The following is a 21,830-nucleotide window of genomic DNA, read 5'->3' on the forward strand; positions in this document are numbered from 1 at the left end:
TCAGGGACAGCGCTTTGCTGTGCTGCCCCTGGAGCAGCCTGGGCACATCGTGACTGAGAGGTGATATCTGCCTCCCCCAGCTCCCCTTTAGTGTGCAGGCTGCGGCTGGGGTCAGCTTTTGGGCTCTGCTGTCAAGTAAGCAGACATCCAGGGCAGCAGACGGATGGAGGTGACAGTCACTCTCGCAGCTGAAGGGGCCAGGAGGTGCTGCAGGCAAGGAGAAGGGGCAGCAACAGAGGAGGATGCACATGCTTTGCTCCCCTTCAATTCGCCTACCCCACAGCCAGCAGCACTTTGTTATCCTCATGCAGATGGGTGCTTTTCCATTGTTTTGTCCTTGTTCACGGGGTGCTAAAATTCAGCATTGTTTTCCCTACTAAGCATTGCCAGGACAGCTCCTCACCACTCTCCATCAAGTATCTCCATATTGTGAAATTGTGCTCACAGGAGAGGAGGTGGCATGGGATGGGCATGCGGTCAGTGTACCACAGGAACTGAAAGGTGAGAAAGATTAATTCAATGCCTGAAGAATCAGTTTGCTTTTTCAAAAGATCATCTAAGTGCGAAAGAACTGGAGAGAAGGTTTGTGTCTGCCAGAGACATGTTCACACATTCCCTTCTAAGACAGACAAGGTTCTCCAAGCTCTTACTCTGTTTCTAAACACATGAACAGGAAATACAAGGTAGTTTCACAAAACATTTTGGGTGGCTGCTCAAATACTCTTTTCTCCTTAAGTTTGGTCAATTTAATACAACAGGAGAGTTGGAACATTTTATAACTATTTTTAAGGTTCTGATATGATCTGTGCCAGAGACCTTATCAGTGACACCCACAAAGTTATCAATTATATCCCCTCATCCCTTTCTTGTTCTCTGGTAAGGAATTCTTTGGAAAGATAAAAACAACCCTATGTATGTGCCTGTGTGTTAGCTTAGCAGTATCATTTCATTCAGATGATAGCTAAAAGTCAGGATATTTTTCCGATTTGGTGGGCAGAGGGAATAAAAACCTGCTGAAGTACTGGTTCTCCCAACCCAAAGCTTTCATAGTTATATTGCTACAAGGACGGCAGGGCCTATCTGATGAAGAGGGATCTTGTAAGGCTGGAGTACTGCAGTGGCTCCCCAAACCAGAGGGAGGGCAGTTATCCCACATACACAAGAGCTGTCTGACATCACTGACTCCTGAAAACTGCAGCCACCTTTGCTTTACCATCCAGCCCTTACTATGTCCAAGGCCCAAGCTGGGCTCCTCTCAGCTATAACTCCCCATATGGACTATAAATTACTTTCCTGGAGAGGGGAAAAAAGGTCAGTGGGGAAGGGAAGCCACAGCACATCTGCAGTGCCCAAGGACCCCCAGTGCAGATGACTGAGGCAGCATGCCAAGAGAAAAGTGCTGCAACACCTGCATCTCTCACCACCACACAGTCCACCTGCATCTCTTACCACCATGGAGCCCAGCAACAGCTTCAGCAGTGTCGCAGCCCATCCTGGGGTGTGCAGAACACCAGCTGTGGTGTGCTGCAAGGTTGTCTGCATCCTCACCCCTTGGGCAACCAGGACACAGCAGAGGGCAGGCACACAGCTTGCCCAGAGGTGCCCTGCTCTCCTGCATCCTTGTTTTGCTCTCAGAGTGCCAGGCCTCACTGCCTTTGCACAAGTGCAGTGGGTAAAACACTTTCCTGCTTTTTCAGGAAAGCCAGTGCTGCACAGAGTAGGACGTGAGATGCAATAGAAATTGTGGCAGGGAAAACATGAACAAAAAAGTCTTAACTTTTTGTGTGAAGTACACATTTGCTAAATAGAATCCTAATGGCATTATTGTAGCTAAAAACAGAGACTTGAAAATGCTGTATACATTATTATGTTCATTATCTACCAACTGCAAGAATGCTGTGCTAAAACTAACTCAAAACACCTCAGGTAAGGTAATTGCTACTAATGGATTTGAAGTGTGCAAAATTGAGCGTTATTACACAGACATCACATTCTCAACTTGGTGGAGCCATTGGATATTGTAGTTACCAGCTCACTCATCTCTCGATTGGGGAGAGATTTGAGGAAAAGGGCAAGCTCTCTTTCATTCGGCACTGGAAGGGAAATTCAACAACATGATATTGCAGCCGTCTGTTTGCACCTCTGTGGTTAAGATGGGGTCAGTGCTTGCTTTCTGAAACACTGCTTCAGAAAAACATCTACAAAAATTTGCTCCAGAGTTAAATATCTCAGGAAAAATCTGAAAGTAGGCTTTGCATTTGTAAACTTCTGCAACTTGTAGGTCAAAAGGAAAGAATGGGACAGGGGACTGAAAAATTATGAGGGGACCCAAGAGTCCAGTGATATATTCTGAGGCAAATTAAGTCCTGGCTCTTCAAGATATCCTAAGCTACTATAAAGCCCTCCTGCCTAAAGACAGAAGACAGAAAAAATTTTATTAGGATCTCTCCTATGTAGGGATATGCCTGCAGGTCTGTGACTGCAAATCTGAACTTTGCCAAAGCCCAGGTGTCTTTGAAACAAGAGACTTGATTCACCTGCTAGAAAATCCCATATAACAATATAACTAATACATTCGGTTTGACTGATATCTTGGCTTTCAGGGAGGGTAAGATTCATTTTTTAAATGAGTGACTCTGCATAAAAATCCATTATTCCAATTTAACTGTTTGTAGCTACATCAGCGGGCCCCAGATTATCCACAAAAAAGGGGTTATCGGGACTTTTGCTCTCTTTCATGAAAATGAAAATTAAACTCCACCAAAGCCAATGCTTTTCTAATCTTAGAGAAGTTAATATCTTACAAATTATTTTGTTGTAACACAAAAGCTACAAATTGGCATCTGGATAAAGTTGTGTAAACCATCATCATTTCAGTGAATATATAGAAAAAATATGTGGCCAGGACCAAGTAAGTTTCAATTCCTTCTGATTATCTTGGGGAAAAGAAATTAAAAAGGCTATGCATGAACAAGATTAAAGCAGTCTCTATCCTACTACAGAAAGCACAAAGAAATTTGAACTCACAGCTGCAACTGAAGGCAATGGGAGCTATGCTTTGAACAGATAACAAACTAAGTCCTCTGAAAAATCAGACCACGCATCTCAGATCAGGAACTTAAAATTAGTGAATACTTTTGTACTTAATCTCTTTCTGCCTCAGTTCTTCATCATGAAATGGGGATAATACTACCACCCAACGCCTCACTGCAGTGCAGTGGAAATAAGTTCATTAATGTTTATGAAACATCCAGTTACCATAGTGATGAGTTCTATAGAAAAGCCCATGTGGAAATTAATATTTCTGTCTTCAGAGCAGGGTTTGAATAGAATACATTTAGTAAGGCCTGGGGCCACACAATGAGGAGAAAAGTAAACAGTAAATAACTTGTCATTGAAAGATAAAAACAATAATCAAATCAAAATAGCCTGTTAAACAAAATAATTTTTATCAAAAATTTTCATTCCCATAAAATGAAATTTTATTCTAATTTTTTTTACCATTTCCTTGTTAAAAAATACAAAGTTTTTTGCTTTTAACTTTCACTCTAGTTTTCTGCTTTTGTCATTCTAGCCCGGGGAAAAGAATTTTTTTAAGGAAATTATTTAAAGAATCTGGAAACCACTATCTTCAAGTTTTCAAAAATCAAAAGCTTTACTGGTTTGATTTGACAAAAAATCTGAAAAATTAGTGACATTTGTGAATTTAAGATTACCGAAATGGATTCCTGAACAATCCTGACCCATTCAATCCAGCAATTCTCCTCATCAAGTAAGTTTGCAAAGGGAGGGATACGGGGTTTATATTTTGAACCATAAAATCAGGTACCTGGTTTGGTTGGTTGCTGATGTATCAGGTGCCAGTTGGGGTTGTGATATTATCATGCCAATTAACACAACTAATCTCTCAATTTGAGTCATTAACCTTCTCGTAACAAGTAAATAATAGGCAAGCACAAACTTATTCTGTCTAACCTGCAAAGACGAAGATGAGAAGACATCCATTTTAAGAAAAGAGATGACCCTGGCAGAAGAATCTTACCAACAAACTGCCCTGAGGGCCAATGGCATGTTCTTATGGCAGGTGCTGGATGACCAGCAAGCACAGGTCAGGGATATGCTTGCCCAGGACTACACTTTCCACTATTTCAGGAGCCACTGTTGAAACTAGAAGCCCATTTTTTTCCCTTCAAGTTGTTTTGCAGTCAAAGACACGGTATTTCCTTTAGGAGAGAACTTTTGCCAAAAAGCAAAAAAGAAAAATCTGAATACACCTACCTTTCATTGAAATAGATTAATCAAGTCTTTCTCACTCTTTTCTGCTTTAGTCATTGCCTTCTCACACATTTTTGCAATTGCATCAAATAGAAGTATCATAGAATCATAGAATGGTTGGGTTGGAAAGGACCTTTGAAGGTCATCTAATCCAACCCCTCTGCAATAAGCAGGGACTTCTTCAGTTAGACCAAGTTACTCAGAGCCCCGTCCAATCTCACCTCGAATGTTTTCAAGGATGGGACATCCACCACCTTTCCAGGCAATCTGTTCCAATGTTTCACTGCTCTCATTGAAAAACTTCTTCCTTATATCTAATCTGAATCTTTTAGTTTAAAACCATTAGTCCTTGACCAATCACTACCTGCCCTTCTAAAAAGTTTATCCCCAGCTCTTTTGCAGCCCCTTTAGACACTGGAAGGTGCTGTAAGGTCTCCCTGGAGCCTTCTCGTCTCCAGGCTGAACCCCAACTCTCTCAGCCTGTCTGCATAGGAGAGGTGCTCCAGCCCTCTGAACATTTTTGTGACCCTCTTCTGGACCTCTTCCAACAGTCCTACGTCTTTCCTGTGCTGAAAGACACAGGAAAGTGGGAGAGCCTTCAACAGCACCTATTTTTCAATTAGTAACAATGCTCTTGTCTGAAAAACGAAGGTTTAAAATGTTGTAGAATGACAGGATTGAGGCAGGGAGAATAAACTGCTGGAATTATTTATTATGTTCATTTATTGAATTTGATACCAAGCTAGGTTGCTTACCTGCTTTTTCTTTCTGATGAGTAACACTGTTGTTCCATTAATTATGAGTTATTTTAAAACTATGATTAATACTTTTAAAATATATAATAATAGAATTAAAAGAATGTATTTCTAATGCTCTTACATAGAAAGCAAAGGAACCTGTTCACTCACTCTGAACTTCCACAAAGGTGAAACTCCAAGGCATGTGGCTACAGCTGCTATGAAACCCTGGTTGTCCTTACTTAGCTGTGCTGGGAGGTGCCTCTGCCCCCTTCATTAGCACAGGGTGACTCTCCTACCACACACGAACTGCTGCAGAGCTCAGCCTGGGAGCCAGCTCTCCAAGCAAAAGACAATGTTTCTAGTTAAGCACAGCGTCAAATGGGCTTGTGCAATGCACAGTCAGAAAATCCCCTTAAAACCAAGACATTAACTGGATTTTAAAAACCATAAATAAATATTTTAAACCCAATAAATTTTAACAACAGTTCAAGCAGATCTAGTTAAAGCTGCTCAACTAAACAAAGGTAAGATGCATATAATCTTTTACATATCAAAGCAAAGTCTGAAACTAATTGGACTTTGCAGGGAACTCCACATACAAGAAAATTATTTCACTGTTCTTTATTATACGTATGCAATGCTTATGCAGGCAAAAAAGAGCAGATGCTCAAGTCGGTGAATACTGATTTTATTTCAGAATGCCTATGTTTCTATATGGCACCTAAAGCTTCTACATGGCATCTAAAGCTACGGAAGCATCAGCATCTTTTGTGCTGCATGTTTGCCAGGACATGCTGGGAGAGAAAGAGCAGCTGTGCCTGGACCATTAAGTATCCTATTATAGAGGTGGCCCTACCTCACAGGCAAGGACCAAACAAGCCCACGGCTATGAACTTGTTCCTTTGCCACAAACTTCAGGGAACTTCACCAGGATTACAGAATCTTTAAAGGTTTCCTTTAGGAGAAGCTCTTCTAAACTGAGGAAGCCTAATTATGAGACACGAGTCTGCTGCACAGAGCTCTGGCACCCAGAAATTATTTGAGGGCCAATTGCCGGGACTAAACATTTAACACATCAACAGGTGTTATATGTTATGCATCAATGAGGTGTACATCACCAAAACATAAAGACCCAGCAAGCCGACAGCACAGCCATCAACCAGAACAACACAGCCATAAAATCCTAATTAGCCTCATACACGTGTTATGGACATTTTTATTTATTGACACGGTCAAATTAACAGGCAGCAGCATTTATTTTTAATGATAGCTTTGAAATCAGCCCAGGAAAAAAGTTAGCACTCATGCTCAGATACTGCATGCCATTTCCATTTAGCCACATGAATGTATATTTTAAAATAATAATTCAATATTATCATTCTAATTAAGTTACCTTAAGCAGGTAACAGAAATCCAGTTCTCAATCAATGCATATCTTGTCTGCCCTATTCCCAAGCTGAACAGGCAAACAACCCAGCAGGACAAACTCAGCAAGCTTCATGGTTTTAAGTGTGTACAGCCACAGGCCTGATCCCTGCCTGCTAGAAGGAGCAAATTATGACAAGTGGAAGTGAGAGTGTCAGGAATAAAGAGTCTTTCACTGAACACCACCAGCCAAGGCAGTATCTAAAATGTTGGTGAACAAGATTGGATGCCCTCAGAGGAATACTTATTTATATACTTCCAATAAGCAGGTGCTTTACTGAATACAGCTGTGGCTATAAAGATTTGTGTCGGTCATCAGAGAGTGGCAGATTGCTGTGAAGCAGACAAGATGCAGTGGCCATTACATATTGGTGCTGGCTTGGCCACGCAGCAGTTTACAAAGCAGGAGGGAATATCTTGGCATATTTATTATTACAGTGGGGAATTTAGATAGTAACCCTAATGGCTCCTTGAGACAGGTAAAGAGAAAGAAACTGGGCAGCAGTACAGTTATCAACTGGGTTAGAGAAAGCACACAGAGTAAAGGATAATGAAGAGCATTTTACCAGGTATTTTAAGCAGGTTTATATTTTGCTGAAGACAGTAGGAGTTTTTTGAAACTAAGTACTTATGGAAATTAAATCATTGCTTCATGCATTTAAACTGTACTCGGTAGAGGTGTCTTCACAAACCAGATTTCCCATTTTAAAACTTCTGATTTACCCACTTTAAACAAGGATATTTCAGAAACGCAAAGAAAGACTGTGTGCAATGGCTGAACCAAGCAAATTGCATATTTTGCATTAATTACTATAATGTGCTTTGCTTGTTGGTAATTTCTGTTGTATACAAAGGATGACAGTTGCAAAAAGTACCAACATCCCACATTCAAAAGAGATTCAGGAGTCTAATTGCATAGTCCAAAATGCTGAGACATTTACAAAGTAGAACTTGAAATCATCGTTCACTTCATTGCACTACAAAGCTTTGCCCTAAATCCTGCTCCGTGGCTTAGGTGTGGGCTGAAAATTGGAGAAAAAGGAAAGTACTTTTAGAGGTTCGTTGGTTCTTTGGACTTGGCATTCACATATATGCATGCAGATAAACTCATCTGAATCTATTAATAAAAAAGATCTTGTTTTTTTCAGGGAAGAGCAGGCCTGTAAGCTTAGCTGAGAAAAAGTTTCCACAGTGTTTTTAGTAAAAAAAAAAAAAAAAAAAGAACAGGTAATGAACAACAAATGAACAACACACAGTGAAGATGGGAAAAGGATCAAATTTCTGCTCATGAGAGAGAAGAGTGAGGGCAGGGTAGGCATGTCAGGCTGCAAGAGCAGGCACAGGACAGGACATGGACAGGCAGGGCAGCTGTCCTGGCCACTGTCTCTGTGGGGGCTCTGAGAGGGGCTAAATTACTGTCCCCAGGGAGCCTCCCCATCCTGGCCAAGTCAGGATACATTTTTATAGCCTTTCTTCAAGTGATAGCAATACTGGGGGAGGGTCAAAAATGTGAGGGGGGAAAGGAAGCAGTTTCCAGTATTTGTCATTATTATAGGTTATATATACAGGAAGAAAGTTAATTAAGCTTTAAAAAATCCATCACACATCAATGGGTGCATTTTAATGAGTACAAAAAGTTGAGGTGTTTACTGCCAATTAAAGTGGTTTTTAAATAAGCATTAATTAACACAGAAATTCAGAAGAAAGTTATACCTTGTCAAAGAAAGGCCAGTGCAGTCTATGCCCACTTCTGCTCCCATTCATACTCAGATAGTAATTACCACCAACCCTATATTTTCCATAATAATGAGGACAGGCTGTCATGGCTGTCAAACAAAACATAACAGGAAAAAAAAAAAAAAAAGGTGCTGCACAAAAATACTCTTAAACTGAAGTAAACTTTTTTTTAGAGCCAAAGCCACAAGAGACAGCAGTGAGGAGTAAGGCAGCAAGTGGGGCAGTCAGACAACCAGGCCTACACTTGGCTCCTTCCCAGGGAGTAGAGACTTTTCCACATGGGATGAAGCCTCCTCATACGATCCAGTTGAAGAAAGACTGAAGAAAGGCTAAGGAACAAGCAGTTGTTTCATCCCTAGCACTGTGCCTCATGCAGGAGCTGGTTCCACTGTGAAAGCCAGAGGAGTTGTTTTTTTCCCCACAAACAAGCACTGACGGACTCACTCCTTGTTTCCCAAAGTCAGGTCAAAGCAACCACTGCAGAAAAGTTCAGTTTGAACGTGTACTTCCAGTTGGTGCAACTGGTGGCATGGAAAACAGTACAACTGTCACTTTTGTCGCTTCTTGATTGTTTAAGGATTTCTTCATAACTGTTGGGAGTGTCAGCTCTACTTCAGCTAGTGTTGGCCCCTGAGCAGTGAGCAAAGGAAGTGAATACTCCCACTGTTAGTCAGGTATGTGTTTAAATACCATAGTAAAACCTTCCCTCTCCTAAAATGCCTCTTAAGCACCAAATAAGGTTTTCAGACTGCCTTATTGAAAATGGTTGCTTTCCTCAGTTCTCCAACTGTGAAGAGACAAGAGCTGTACTGTCTTTTCAGCTGATAGCAAAGGCAGGTCCCATTCGCAGTACCCTAACAAGTTTTGGACAAATCTTTGGTGTAGTGCTTTTAAAATTAATTAAAAAAAAAAAAGGCAAAACAAAGAAATATAGAGAAGTATATGATATGCACAGATACTGTATCCCCGACCCTTGGCACGTCGCTGGTGTGAGTTGTGTCACTCAGACAGTGTGCAGCCTCTCTATAGTGCCTTTTTCCTATTCCACATCCTCAGGCGATATCTGCTGTGAAATTAAGAAGGAGAACATTAGAGGTCATGAAAGTGTTGTTAAACTTAGCTGGACAGGGCCTTCAGATCTCACACTAATCTTTCTAACATATCTGATGGGGCTACAGAGGAATATTTTATTGCTAGAAATAGTTGAGCGATTACTTCAGAGAAAGAACGGACGTAACACAAAAGAGTTTCCAAGTACCGACAGGAAGGAGTGTTGCTCATGCAAAATTCCACATTAGGCTCTACAAAAATAATGAAAAAAACCACCGGTCCTTGTGATGTCTGAACTCCCCGACACTGATATATGGACAGGGGAACAGAGGAGGAAAAAGACAGAGAGAGCAAAGCAAATACTCTAGGATGCTTATGAGCAGAATACAGGAGCCAAGTGTCACAAGGTGACCCTTTGTGTTTGCACTGAAATTTGACCACTCCACACGAAATTCCTTTAACGGCCTTTACCTGGTTTGAGTATTGTTTATAATGGCTATTTCTCACAGCATTGTGACATTTAATGCTGTTTAATCAAAACTTCATAGAAGGAGTTACAATTCTAATTACTACAAAAACCATTATAACACACTTACGTTTTCCTTAGATGGATTTGACCCAGCTCTGATTAAGGGCCATAATAAATAAGCTTTGTGCATACAGAGGCACATCAGGAATACAGCTTGCTTCATAACAAATGACCTGCACACATCCAAGGAAAACGCTCTCTCCACGGTGACTGCAAAAGAGCCCTGTCACATCCCATGCTAGAAAACCTCTCAGACTTCCTGGCAGCAGAGGTGCCCAGTGCTCAGGGTAGATCTGCTGTACGTCATCCTCTGGGACTCCCACTGCAGCGACACCTGGACACCAGCACATGGGGTTTTCATCATTCAGGAACAAGAAAAACAAGGGAGAAGGTTGTTGTAGATATAAATCATCTACATCTTTCTTATCAGGATGAGCATGGCACTGGGCTGGGAAGCACCTGGTAAATATCAAGTACATAAAGAGAGACTGAAGAGCTCAATCCCAGCATGATCAATAGTACCAAACATTGTGGCTTCAGCCCCATTTCTTCAGGCTCTCTGATGTGAGGCTATTTGAACTGTCAGCTCTCTAAGGATATTCCTTCCTTCATGCTTGCAGATGCGTTGTACAAGACCACAATGTAAAGACAAAATATCGGTCTCTCTCTGAACACAGAACAGGATTTGTTCTCTTATCCATCAGACTCTTTGTTTTGGTGTCCTTCATCAGCTGGTCCAATTCATACTTGGTTGGAATGGGGACAACACTGGCCCCACTACTAGTAGGAATCATTTGTGCTTTGGGTTTTATACCATGAAAAAAGTTAGCCTCTATCCAAAAATCCTGTTTAAAAAAACAATGGTCATATTACCAACAGCAGGGTTCAAAGGTGGAAACCTGAAGAAACCTGAGCTTCTTTCAGCCATCTTCTGGAAGCTCTATGGACCCAGCTCTGAAGGTGGACTCCAAATTCAACCAAATATGTCAGATCACTGCAGTTAGTCTTTTATAATGATGAAATATGAAAGACAGAAGGAAATTTATGTTTAAAAAGGCCTCTGGCTGAAGGTTGGCTTATACCCTAAGCCGAAAGTGTTTCTATTTCTTCCACAGCTCCTAACTATTTTCAAGGTGCTGGGATTTTTTTAAAATATTTCTCATTCCTCTAGAAATATTTTAATAGCCAAATGAACTTGTACAGCTCTTGAGCCTCAATATATAAGTTATAGGGGTATACTAAAAAGAAGGGAACATGGTTTTTTTAAACTTGTATGGAATGAAAGCCAACATTTATGCAGCAAACCACCCTTTTGGTGGCTAGGAGACAAGTGAGAACCAAGTCCCCTTGGAAAAAGACCGAAAAATAAATGAGAGTCAAAACTGCTGTCACGTAAAAGATAAAAACAACATTCAATCAATTAGTTGGTTATAAACAAAAACTCCCCAGGAAACATACATATGGAGAGAGGAGGAGGAGGAGGAGGAGGCGGTATTCCCTTGGAAGTAATGTAGGAGCTGTCCAGGCTCCTAATGCTTCGAGGGAAGCCGCCTGGTCTGGCCAACAGGCAAAGTTATGCCATACTCATAAGACTGTATGTTTATGCTGGTTTTTTTAGTTAAATCAATGCAAAAAAGGTACCTGCATTCTCTGAAATCAATGGAAACCTTACTTCTGTATGCTGATCTCTGCAGCCTCATCAAAAATAGATGGCCAGGTTAAATGTCCTTCCATAGGATACAAGTGTCATCACACAAGTGTAAATCCCATTATAACTAATGTCTTGCACCAACACCAGTACCTAAAAAATGAAAATGTCAGACAATATTGGCTTCCCCTGCACTTACTAGGAAACTGATAAAAAGTCTCAAAAACTGGCAGCACCATCAGGTTCAGCTCTATCTGTAGTTATAGCCATAGGACAGACAGCTTGCCTGTTGCCGACCACTTCAAGCATCCACAGCTTTATTTGTGATCCTGAAAGAAGTGTACATCTCCTGCACAGCCACATAAACATACAGTGACTGATCTCTCTAGAAACCAACTTGACAGTTTAAATCTTTTGCCCAACTGAAGAATAGGTTCCCCTTTCAGTGAGACCTTCTCTTTTGGTCACCTCTCAATAACATAACCTTTGATTAGAAAATTACTCACACACCAGAAACATTTTGAAAAGACCACAGAGGTGCCACACTGTAAAGAGGGTCTGAAGAAAATCTCAAAGACATCTCTCTTTTTTCCCACTGACTGTGCGGCAGAAGCCCTGACTTACACCGCTCTGCTTATTTAAGTGACAAAGGTCAACTCGAAATTTCCAAAACGGAAACGAATCTTTAATTTTAGATACTACATTTCCAGAGATGAGGCCAACAATGTGACAAGATAGTATGCTGGTATGAAGGTGGATATTATTGTGAAATGGGAGGGAGGTCAAAAAGTCACCCTCTGAACTACGGACAGGAGGCAACCAGTAGCACAGGTTCCATACCCCCATGCCAGAAAAGCCAAACCAAAACACACATCCTCACGTGCCTTCACACACGTGCTGTAAACCAAGGTGTGGGACTCCTATAGGGCCTGTGCCAGTGCTGGTGTCACATCCCAGACAGGACCTAAGGTCCGCCAAGAGAGCTGCTACCTCTATTGTAAAACCAGCCTGCCAGATTTTTTATTTGAAAGCCAAAAATTACACACCTTTTAGAGAAAAAAAAAATCTCGTTGACCATAATAAAAAAATAGAGTAATCTATTTCCAAGAGGGTCAGAATAAAAAAACACTCTGAAACCTTCATGTGAAACAGCTCTGAGCATTTAAAGGTTTTCATGTGTTGTATTGTAAAACAGCAGCTCATTCTTTTCAGAGCAGCAGAGGTAAGAGCACACAAATGATTAAACAAGCAGGTTTAACTATCTTGCACTGACGAGGAATTTGTCAACATGGGCTTGGTATTTATGCAGCTCTGCAGCAAATACTGTATGGCTGCAGGAGTCAAACAGCTGTCTGTCAATAAAGCTATTCTCCTCGCTGGAACATAATAGCACAGACTCAACATGACCCTCAGAGGCATCTTTAAACTGCCTGGCTGTCTCCTCCTTCCCCATCCCTCCAGAGTCCTTCACCAGCAAGCTCTGAATTAAAAGGGGGGCGGGGGGGGGGGGGAAGCAACAACCACGTATTAGAGTCTTTTCTGTCCATCTTAATATTAAAAGTGACTTAACCCTGGGCAAGTCAGTCTACAAGCCTGAGCTAAAACAAAGTTAGGGAAAGACAGCTTTGATTCACAGCACGTGATGGGCTACTGACAATCCCTTTTAATAGAGCTTGCAACATTAATGTAGCCAGAGCCACATGTGACACCCATTAGGGCCACGGAGAGCTCCCACGCATATATTTCAAGGAAGCAGTAGATTCCCCGGTCCCAGAAGCTGTCTTCATTACAAAAGTCTAATGCATTTTTTATTATTCAGCCTTCAGTGGAAATGTCACCTTTCTAAAGCAAGCTGTTATCATGTGTTTCCCATGCCAAACACATGGCCTCTAAGGAGAGGGTTTTATCTCTACATTTTTAGTGATTTGTATTTCTCTTTCAAGGAGCTCCATGCCTTAAGGCACCTGAAACGCTCACAGCACAAGAAGGTGAGGTTACACAAGATCCTGCTGAAGAGGACAAAATAAAACCCAGGGCCAGGAGTCGGCACGGCTTCCAACAGTAGCCACTCTACCCGATAATTCACCTCCTTTAGCAGATTTAATTATTATCCATTTTCTTGGTTAGGACCATATTCTCAAAGAAGCAGGGCGCCCACCAAGCGCTGCCGCCGCCGCATGACAGGCAGTGGCACAGCCAGCACCACTGCCCCGGCGCCTGCCAACCAGCCAGATGCTGCCACATATTGGCATCTGGGGCCTGGAAAAGCAACTGCAGTCTCCGTTTGGCGGCGAATCCTGACCCCGACGACTGAAGGAGACAAAAGGAAGATAGACGGGAGAGGGGGGCGGAAATCTCTCCTGACAATTTCACTGGTAAAGATTTAGACAAAAACCTATTGTTTCATCCCTCTCCAAATGAATAAGTTTTGGAGAGGAGAAGAAAAAAAACCCACCCGGCATATTCTAAATGCTGTCAGAGTCCAGGGTGCAAGGACAAGGGATTATTTATGAAAAGAAATAATGAGGAAACCAGATGCCTGCCTTTCTCAGCCCTCTGCGCTCCAGTCACTCTAACGGGGCATGTGCAACGCTGCTCATCAAAGACTTCTCAGCCTTAAAACGCAGAGCAGGCGCTAACTAACTCTTCCCATCTCTGCCACTTTGCAAAATGCCCTCCCTGTTTTCCAGGGAGGCTCACACAGTCCACCAGCGGCACAGCAAGGGCTGAGGGAGAAGAATTGCAGACCTCATTCCAGCCAGGGACAGTAACTGGACAGCCATATTAACTGCACCCACCAGAATAGCAAATAAATAAAACAACACAACACACACCACCACCACCACCCAAAACCAAACAAACAAAAAACCAAAAAAAACCAAAGAAAAAACAACCACCACACACAAAAAAAATCAGAACAAAAGACCAAAGAAAGAGAACAGCTTATTTCACTAACAGGAAGGCTAAAACTACATGGGTACACTCAAAGTAGGAAAGCAAACAAGCTCCCTAGACCCGTTTCCATGAAATTGGCTTCTTTCTGTAATTGAAGGGTAAGCTCCTGACCCCAGCAAAGTCAATGTGAAAACTCACAGTGATGTTAATGGGACTGGAACTTCACACTGCGCAGTTATTTTACCCTAGAAAGGTGATTAACTCAAGACTCTGCAGTATCACAGAGCACCTGATGAGGGACCTGCAAGAAGCCAGAGCAGCTAAGGTCCTTCTCATGGGAACTTACTTCATCCTGCCTGGTTTGCTGGGCCAGGCAGAACACCATGAGAGACCAGGGGCTGGTTGCAGAGGAGTTCTCTGAGGCCAAGGCAGGCATGAAGCTGGAAAGGAAGGAGACCAAGGCAGCAGAGTAGCAAATTTTCAAATCTGGAGAAAGGATATATGCCACTTGGCTCATGATCCACACTGCTGAAGTAACTCCTCTCCATGCCTGGTTCGTAAAGCAAGATTATGAGCTGGCAAATGTCAGACCACAGAGCACAAGCAAGACCCCAAGTGGAGCATAGCTGGCCAGCATCATGCTCTAAATCATGGTGCAGCACTGGTCCCTCTCATGGAGGCTCCTTCCTCGTTATCCCACCACTGTGCAAGGTGCCATAAAACTCCCATTACTCACAAGCTGCTGGGATAACCAATTTCCTAACGCTTTTACAATCCCTGTGCTTTCATTTTGTGGGAGTAATCCTCTCTCTGCTTTCATCACTATGTGGGGATAACAGCTGTATCTAATAATCTACTCCTGTGTCCCAGTATTTTGGGGCAACATTTCAGAATCAAAAGCACAGAAAGGGCAAGAAAATCTGTGACCAAGGTTGAAGGATGTAACACAGGACATGGATGAAGACAGCTGGGCAAAGCTAGAAAATATCCTGGAAATAAAGAGCTCAGCTATGGAGGGGGATGGCAGAAACTGGCAGAAGTGAAGTTGTACCAAGGCAAAATGTCTCTTGCCTCCAAGGCAAAGCATAAAGAGGTGAGCAAGGCTAAGAGATCACTGACCTCAACAACATCTGTTCTTTCCTTGGCTAGTCCATCTTCATCCAGCTCTATCACTTGCCAACTGGCTGGTCTAACTTTATAGCCCCCAGAAGGAGTTCTCCCAAACTTGCCAACTTTAGGATCTCAACAGAAAAGTATCAAGGTAACCACCTGCAGCCTTCCCAAGAGGACAGCAATTCCCCACTGCCCAGCCTTGCACACTTCCCCAGCCCTCCCGTGCCTCACAGTACCACTGCAGTCATCTGGCAGCAGCTCTAATCCCTCCTGATGGGTCCCTGGGCCAAGAAGACAGAGACAGAGCTGTCTTTGGAGAAGGAGAGCCTCTGCTCTGCCAAGAGACAGTGAGGTCCTGTTGGGGCAGCACATCAAGCTGTCACCCGCTGCCAGGAGTCTGGAGCATCCTCTCTGCTGCACCCTGATTAGCCTCCTCTGCCCAGCAGCAGGGGTGCAGGAGATTTCACCGCACGGCCCTAGCAGACAGTGGGATCACTTCCATCGCTTTGCCCCTCAGAAGTTGAGATTTTCTTCAGGACACTGCAACCTTTGGGCCAGGGCTCCACAGCTCTGCTCATGCAGATGGCTCAGGAAGCAACCAGCCCTCCACCGGCCCCGCGGCGCAGCAGACAGCCATGTGCTGCCAGTCCAAACCACTGCTGCCAGCAGCAGCTGCTCGGCACCTTTTAAGCAAGTCCCATTCCCCCTCTGGGAGTTGGCTCTGCCACCCCTTCCCAAACGGCAGCTGGAGCCACACAAGGCACCCTGTCCTGGGGGCTGCCTCAGCCCCTCATGCACATCCCACACCCTCGCTGTGGCTGCCAGGCCCCTGCAGCTGCTTGGCCCAGTCCCTCGCTCCCCCATCTCACGCCCTCGCCCCTTCACCTAAGCGGAAGCTGTGCCCCAGCTGGGTGACCTTGTCAAGGTACTTGTTCTCCTGCAGCACCCGCATACAGTCCAGCCCCAGAGGTGCAACTACACAGAAAGTCCTCAAGCATTCGGGATGCCCAAAGCCCCAGGTCTGGTCTGGTCCTCACTAAGCCCCAGCCTACCATTTATTGGTGGGCATACACTAAACAATGACCATTAACGTGCGTGGTGCCACATGCCACTGCAGAGAGAGAGCCCATGGGAGGTCTGGCCCACCACACCACGCAGGAGTCTGCTGGGCAGGAGCATGGCCAAAGGACACAACAGGCACTGGCCACACAAAATGCCTCTCCAGCAGCATCTCCAACAGTACCCCAAAGACACCATGCAGCGAGACTAGGCAGCCCTGACATAACAAGCTGCTGAGGTGGGGGACTGGGCTGCACTTAACAGGGTGCTGCTGCAGGCAAAGAAATCCTGTCCACCAAACATCTTAGAGCCTGCAAAAACCCATGGAGCTCTGATTTGAAAGCTACCTACAGCTCAGAAGATGCACAGAGCTGAGGGCCAGCTGGGAGAGGTGCTCTGCAGCCGCAGATGCTGCTGACTGGATGAGGACATTGGGGTTTTCAGACCCAGACAGACCAGTCGCAGGCTCACACAGAGCATGTGGCCAGGCAGCAGCCCGGAGCCACAGCGCTCAGCTCACAGCAAAGCCCTCACAGAAAGCACAAACCCAAAGAAATCAACAAATGTACTTTTTCATTTTATTGCTAAAATCCCTACCATAAATCTCACCAGAGAGGAAGTTTCTGTTTCTCCAGCTTCCTACTCAGTGTCCTTGAGAAAACAAATGACACCACACTAAAATAAAAAAAAAAATCCCATAGTGGTTTACTTCACACTTCCCTGTACCTTGTTATGCTGAGTGCTTCATTTAGAGAGGGCTGACCTCCCCAGCCTTCTTCATCCCAGTGCCCTTCGCTGCAGGGACACACCAAGGAACAGGTTTAGCACTGGAGAGAGGAGCCGGTGGATGTTCCAGCGAGGGTAACCCTGCCGACTCAGCATCCCAAAGGTGTGCAGAGAGTCAGCGTGACAGTGACTGCTGTCTGCGAGGTGATTTTCAACAGGAGATATAGGAGCGGTGCTACAAGCACAGAAGCTGTGAATACAGCCACTCAAAGTTATGCCCCTTGCATTTCATGAAATGCAATTTCTTCTGTGAGTCTGGGCAGGTTCCTTGCCTCACCTCACAGCAATTCCACCCAGTGGAAGCCTTCAAATATCTTGTCTCCCAGTTTTTCCTAGTAGGACAAAAGAACATTACAGAGTGGTTCAACTGGGTGCAATGAATTACCATTTCGAGATGGCCTAAGCGTGTCATCTGCCTTAGCTGAATACCAACAGGAGACTAGGTAAATCTACAGGTTTATTTTACTGTGTTTTACATAAACCATCACTAATTCCTGTGAACAAAAAGGCACTGATTTGTTTTGCTATTAGTCACTAGGCGTAACAGAAGGAAGTGGGAATGGATGGTCAGCAAAATGGAGATGTGCACCACAGGGCTTCAGAAGAGGCACCAAAAAGAAGGTATCTAGAACATTTCAAGTCATTAAAGCCAAGGACAAAAAGCATTGATCAGATAAGAAGGTGAGTCTTCAAGAACTAAACATAAAGTTCAGAAATGCAAAGTCTGAATTAGGCTTGAAAGGTTTTGTTTATTAAAGGAATACATGTAAACACTAATACAACATAATGCATGTTCAAAGGAAAAAAACAAAGATAAGAGGCAGGATTGTTTTTGTGCAATAAACTCAAGACTGTGCTTCCCTTGACAAAACCATTAGCTGAGTCATTGCTAATGTTACAGAAACCTGTAGCATCTCAAATGTTCATTTCTGGCAAGTCATCTTGCCAAGTGTCCTAATCCTTCCACTCTCTGGGGTCTAGATTTCCTCACTACTAACATACTTGAAAAAGAATATTTTGGTGTCATTAATTAAACTGAATGCTTTGCAGTGAGAGTGATTGGTCGTCTGGTTTCTGCTAGAACAGGGTTTTCCTTCTGCTGCTCACAGAAACCAGCTCATGCTCCTGCGCTGTCTTATCCTGCCTTTGCTTGCAACCGGCACACAGGCACAACCTGAAAAAGGGAGCATTTCAAAGGAACATGGAAAATACTTTTTTTTTTACAGTTATCACCAGGCAAATGCAATGGGACAGATCAACACGGGCAACAGTGTGGCTAGGCTAGAGAGGCTCAGGGATGGAGTCAGGTGGCTAAATGGAGGGAGGCTTCCCTTGAGCAGTGAGCCCTCTCCAAAGGCACAGCCAGGGCAGTGCTGGAAGGAAGCTCCGGATCAGCTTGGTCTCTGCATTAGAGATTTCCGACCCGATGGGCGCAGGAAGTTGTTCCTGTGGCTCACCTGAGGGAGTTCCTGTTATGAAGCCAGAGGGTGGTAGGTTGAAACACAGTTTCTGAAAGTGATGTAATCTTGGACAGCACTCCGTAGGCAGTGATACTAGTGACCTGGTTACAACCTGCAGTGTTGTGACAGCCCTTCTGCTGGCCTAGCGATCACAAGAAAGGGAAGACAAAAAAAAAAAGAAAAAAAAAAAAGAGGGGAGTGGAATAATTTAAAAAGGAAAAAAAAAAGTTTCCAGATTTCCTTTGTTTAAGTGAAGCATTTTCCTTTTCCACTTTATTTGAATACACCGACTGGTGTCTAACAGATGGAGATTGTGCAGATGCACTTTTGGGAGTGCCCATAAAATACACTGCTAAAATACAAATGGAGGGATACTTTTTTTTTTTTTTTGAGTTGTAAATTCAATAATCATTGCTGTCACCTCACTTTCCCAAAGGAATTTGCCCTTTGTTCTCCGGATAAAGCTGGGGAGAAGAAAAAGAGAAAAAAAAAAGAGCGCGAGCAAAGGGAACATTTAGGAAAAACCCCACAGATCCATAATCTGTACAGGCATTGCAGTACATCGGGAACCCATACAAGCATGGCTGCTTAGCAGTAACAGCAGTGCTCAGCAAAATATTCTGCATGTCCTGTATTCTTCTCCCATTCTCCAGACCTTTCTAACAAACAAACAGGTCAGCTAATTGGCTCATGCCCAAGTCTTACCCACTAGGGTTTGCTCAGAGATGTCACTTAGTCATTTGGCATGAGCAAATCCCAGGCTTCTTCCTGTTCAAGCAGCAGAGTGGGTGAAGGCTTTCTCTGATTTATTAAGACTATTAACAAACAAACAGGGGAGTTCAGAAGCTTCCTCAAGCACAAGAACATGAGCAGAAAGGTGTTTTCCTGAAGTATCAGCTAAAAATAGAACACTTAGAGGAAGTAAAGTTCATTAAGTGATAAAGCAGTGGCTGCAGTGATGAGAGAAGAGTTTTTTCCTTTTTTATCTATACATTTATTTAGTGTTATGTTTTCTTGCTCCTTATGAGAGTGCTAAAGCAGTGTTTATCCGGCTGAGGAAGAGATTTCCCTTTCTGTAGTGACTTTATAGGTAGCTCATCAAATACAACAGAGTCAAGAGTTTTAAACAGACGTTGTCAGCCAACAAAGTACAACATTTGACAGCATTATTTGCCTTTTATATGCTCCTTCCAGAGTGGGAAATGATATGCTATTTCAAGACACATTCCACAGTATTATGCAACAGCTTTCTTAATTTTTAATGGATATATTATTTTTAATGTCAACTTTTGCATAAAGCATATTAGTATTTTATTTAGCATATACCATTAATAAATTATTTGTTTCTTCTTTCTCCACCCCCCCAAAGAGCTGCACTTAGCATAGGGAAATGGTCTATTGACACTATAAAAAAATACTTTCAACTGGCACAGTCTGTAGACACTTCCATCATCAGACAAACCATCAGGAGGACATTCCTGTTTCTACTCAGCTGACAAGCTGGCAGTGCTAAACATGCTGCCCAGGAGTTGCCTCACAAACCTCCCTTTGATGAAAGGACTTACACACACATAGCAACCAGTTGTCATAAAAATAAGTCAGCACCCTGTACAACCAGTGATTCCTGTTAAAAGTGTTCGCTTTTGGCCCAATTGCTCCAGCATCCTTTAGCCACCACATCCAAATGGTTTGAGACATCCAAAGGAAGCAAGTAAGGGTGCTCCTGTGCCAGAGAAACTTGTCCAGTTGACCTGAGTTTGTTCAGAGGGCATGTGTCTCTCATCTCTGCAGATCTGCCCATTCTATAAGGGCAAAAAATGGATGAGATTTGATGTCTTCAACACCAGCAACGCCAGCACCAAGACGCTCCGCAGGATTAAACTGCAAAAGCTTGATATAAAAGAAACATATATATGATTCAGTGAGTAAGAACAAAAACAACTGCTTAAAAGTTCCAGAAAGGTCTAAGGTAAGGGACATCCTACTGTTTTCCTGCTCTATGAATTACTTTCAAGAGCGCAAAAGCATACTTGAAATTCCTAAAATCAAGTAAAAGGAAGAAGACTCTCCTTTCCTTGAGTCTCAGTGTTACAGTCTTCAGAGACTACTGATCACAGCATGCAATTCCCCAAAGCACTGCACACTGGGACTTCATTTTAAGTGTAACCTCATTTAAAAAAGAGACAGCAGCAGCCTGAGCCTGCATCAGTAGAACTCTGGACACTGCGTTTGTTCATGTTAACCTTTGCTCACACCACTGCGTTCTGGCTACATCGAGGATAGTGGTCTGTAACTTTCCATTTCATAAACTGTGAGTTGGTACTAAAATATCAGGATAACATAGCCAGTTCTCTATTTCCTAGAAAAAAAACAAAAAAAACAAAAAAAAAGTTTTAGAGAGTCCTACAAATGGCCTAAAACTGAAAAATCAAAACCCCAGTGAAAGAAACAAAACGGTGTAATGGTTTAATGGAAATTTCCTGAAATTCAGCACCTCGTTTGCTTTTTAGTTGTACATCACATGCTGAATTCATGTGAAAAGGAAATCACAATATTTACATCTGTTTAAAGATACCAATCCATATAAAAGGGAATGCAAAGATAAACTCCAAAGAGACTAATAAAGGCACACAAAAATATTTTGCAGTTTTAGAGAACTGTTTATACTCTATTCAATTACAGCCAGTACAAAGGCATGATTTCTTTCTTGCAACAGCTATTAGGGTAACTTCTCCCAGTTGTCACTTGGAAAAAGGTGTATTCATATCTTGATGCAGTCAACATCTAAGAGAGCCTACATCCATAAACATAGGAATTTTCACATTTTAAGATGGCTCAGCTATTTGCAGTCATAATGTCACATAGTAAAGGTAGCTTGCTGACAGCGAATGGTGCTGCTCCAGTATCTCCCACAAGCCAGCACACACACACAGATGCAGCCAGGGTGTCTCTGCCTTCTGCTGAAATGCAAGAAGCACCAGCATAGGGAAAGTAAGCATGGTCACTTATTTTCTGGAGTTTGTCCTTCCAGCAGAACTTTAATCTTAGAAAACAAATGCAACACAAACTGCAACTATTGAAAAGTCACGTTGCATATGTTGTTGGTAGAAAAA

The 21,830-nt window shown here is 43.0% G+C and overlaps 1 protein-coding gene across 3 annotated transcripts in view; it reads right to left on the minus strand.

Moving 5' to 3' along the window:
* Nucleotides 1-17,986: 17,986 nt before the first annotated feature.
* Nucleotides 17,987-21,830, minus strand: part of RPS6KC1 (ribosomal protein S6 kinase C1) — an 87,970-nt gene continuing 84,126 nt past the window's right edge. For all 3 annotated transcript variants that reach the window (XM_064648257.1, XM_064648253.1, XM_064648256.1), the window contains one exon: nt 17,987-20,607. In XM_064648257.1, coding sequence (XP_064504327.1) covers nt 20,497-20,607 — 111 coding nt within the window. In that variant the 3' untranslated portion in view covers nt 17,987-20,496. The remainder of the gene's footprint in view (nt 20,608-21,830) is intronic.

This window comes from Pseudopipra pipra, chromosome 3, assembly GCF_036250125.1.
Source record: "Pseudopipra pipra isolate bDixPip1 chromosome 3, bDixPip1.hap1, whole genome shotgun sequence".
Lineage (NCBI taxonomy): Eukaryota > Metazoa > Chordata > Aves > Passeriformes > Pipridae > Pseudopipra > Pseudopipra pipra.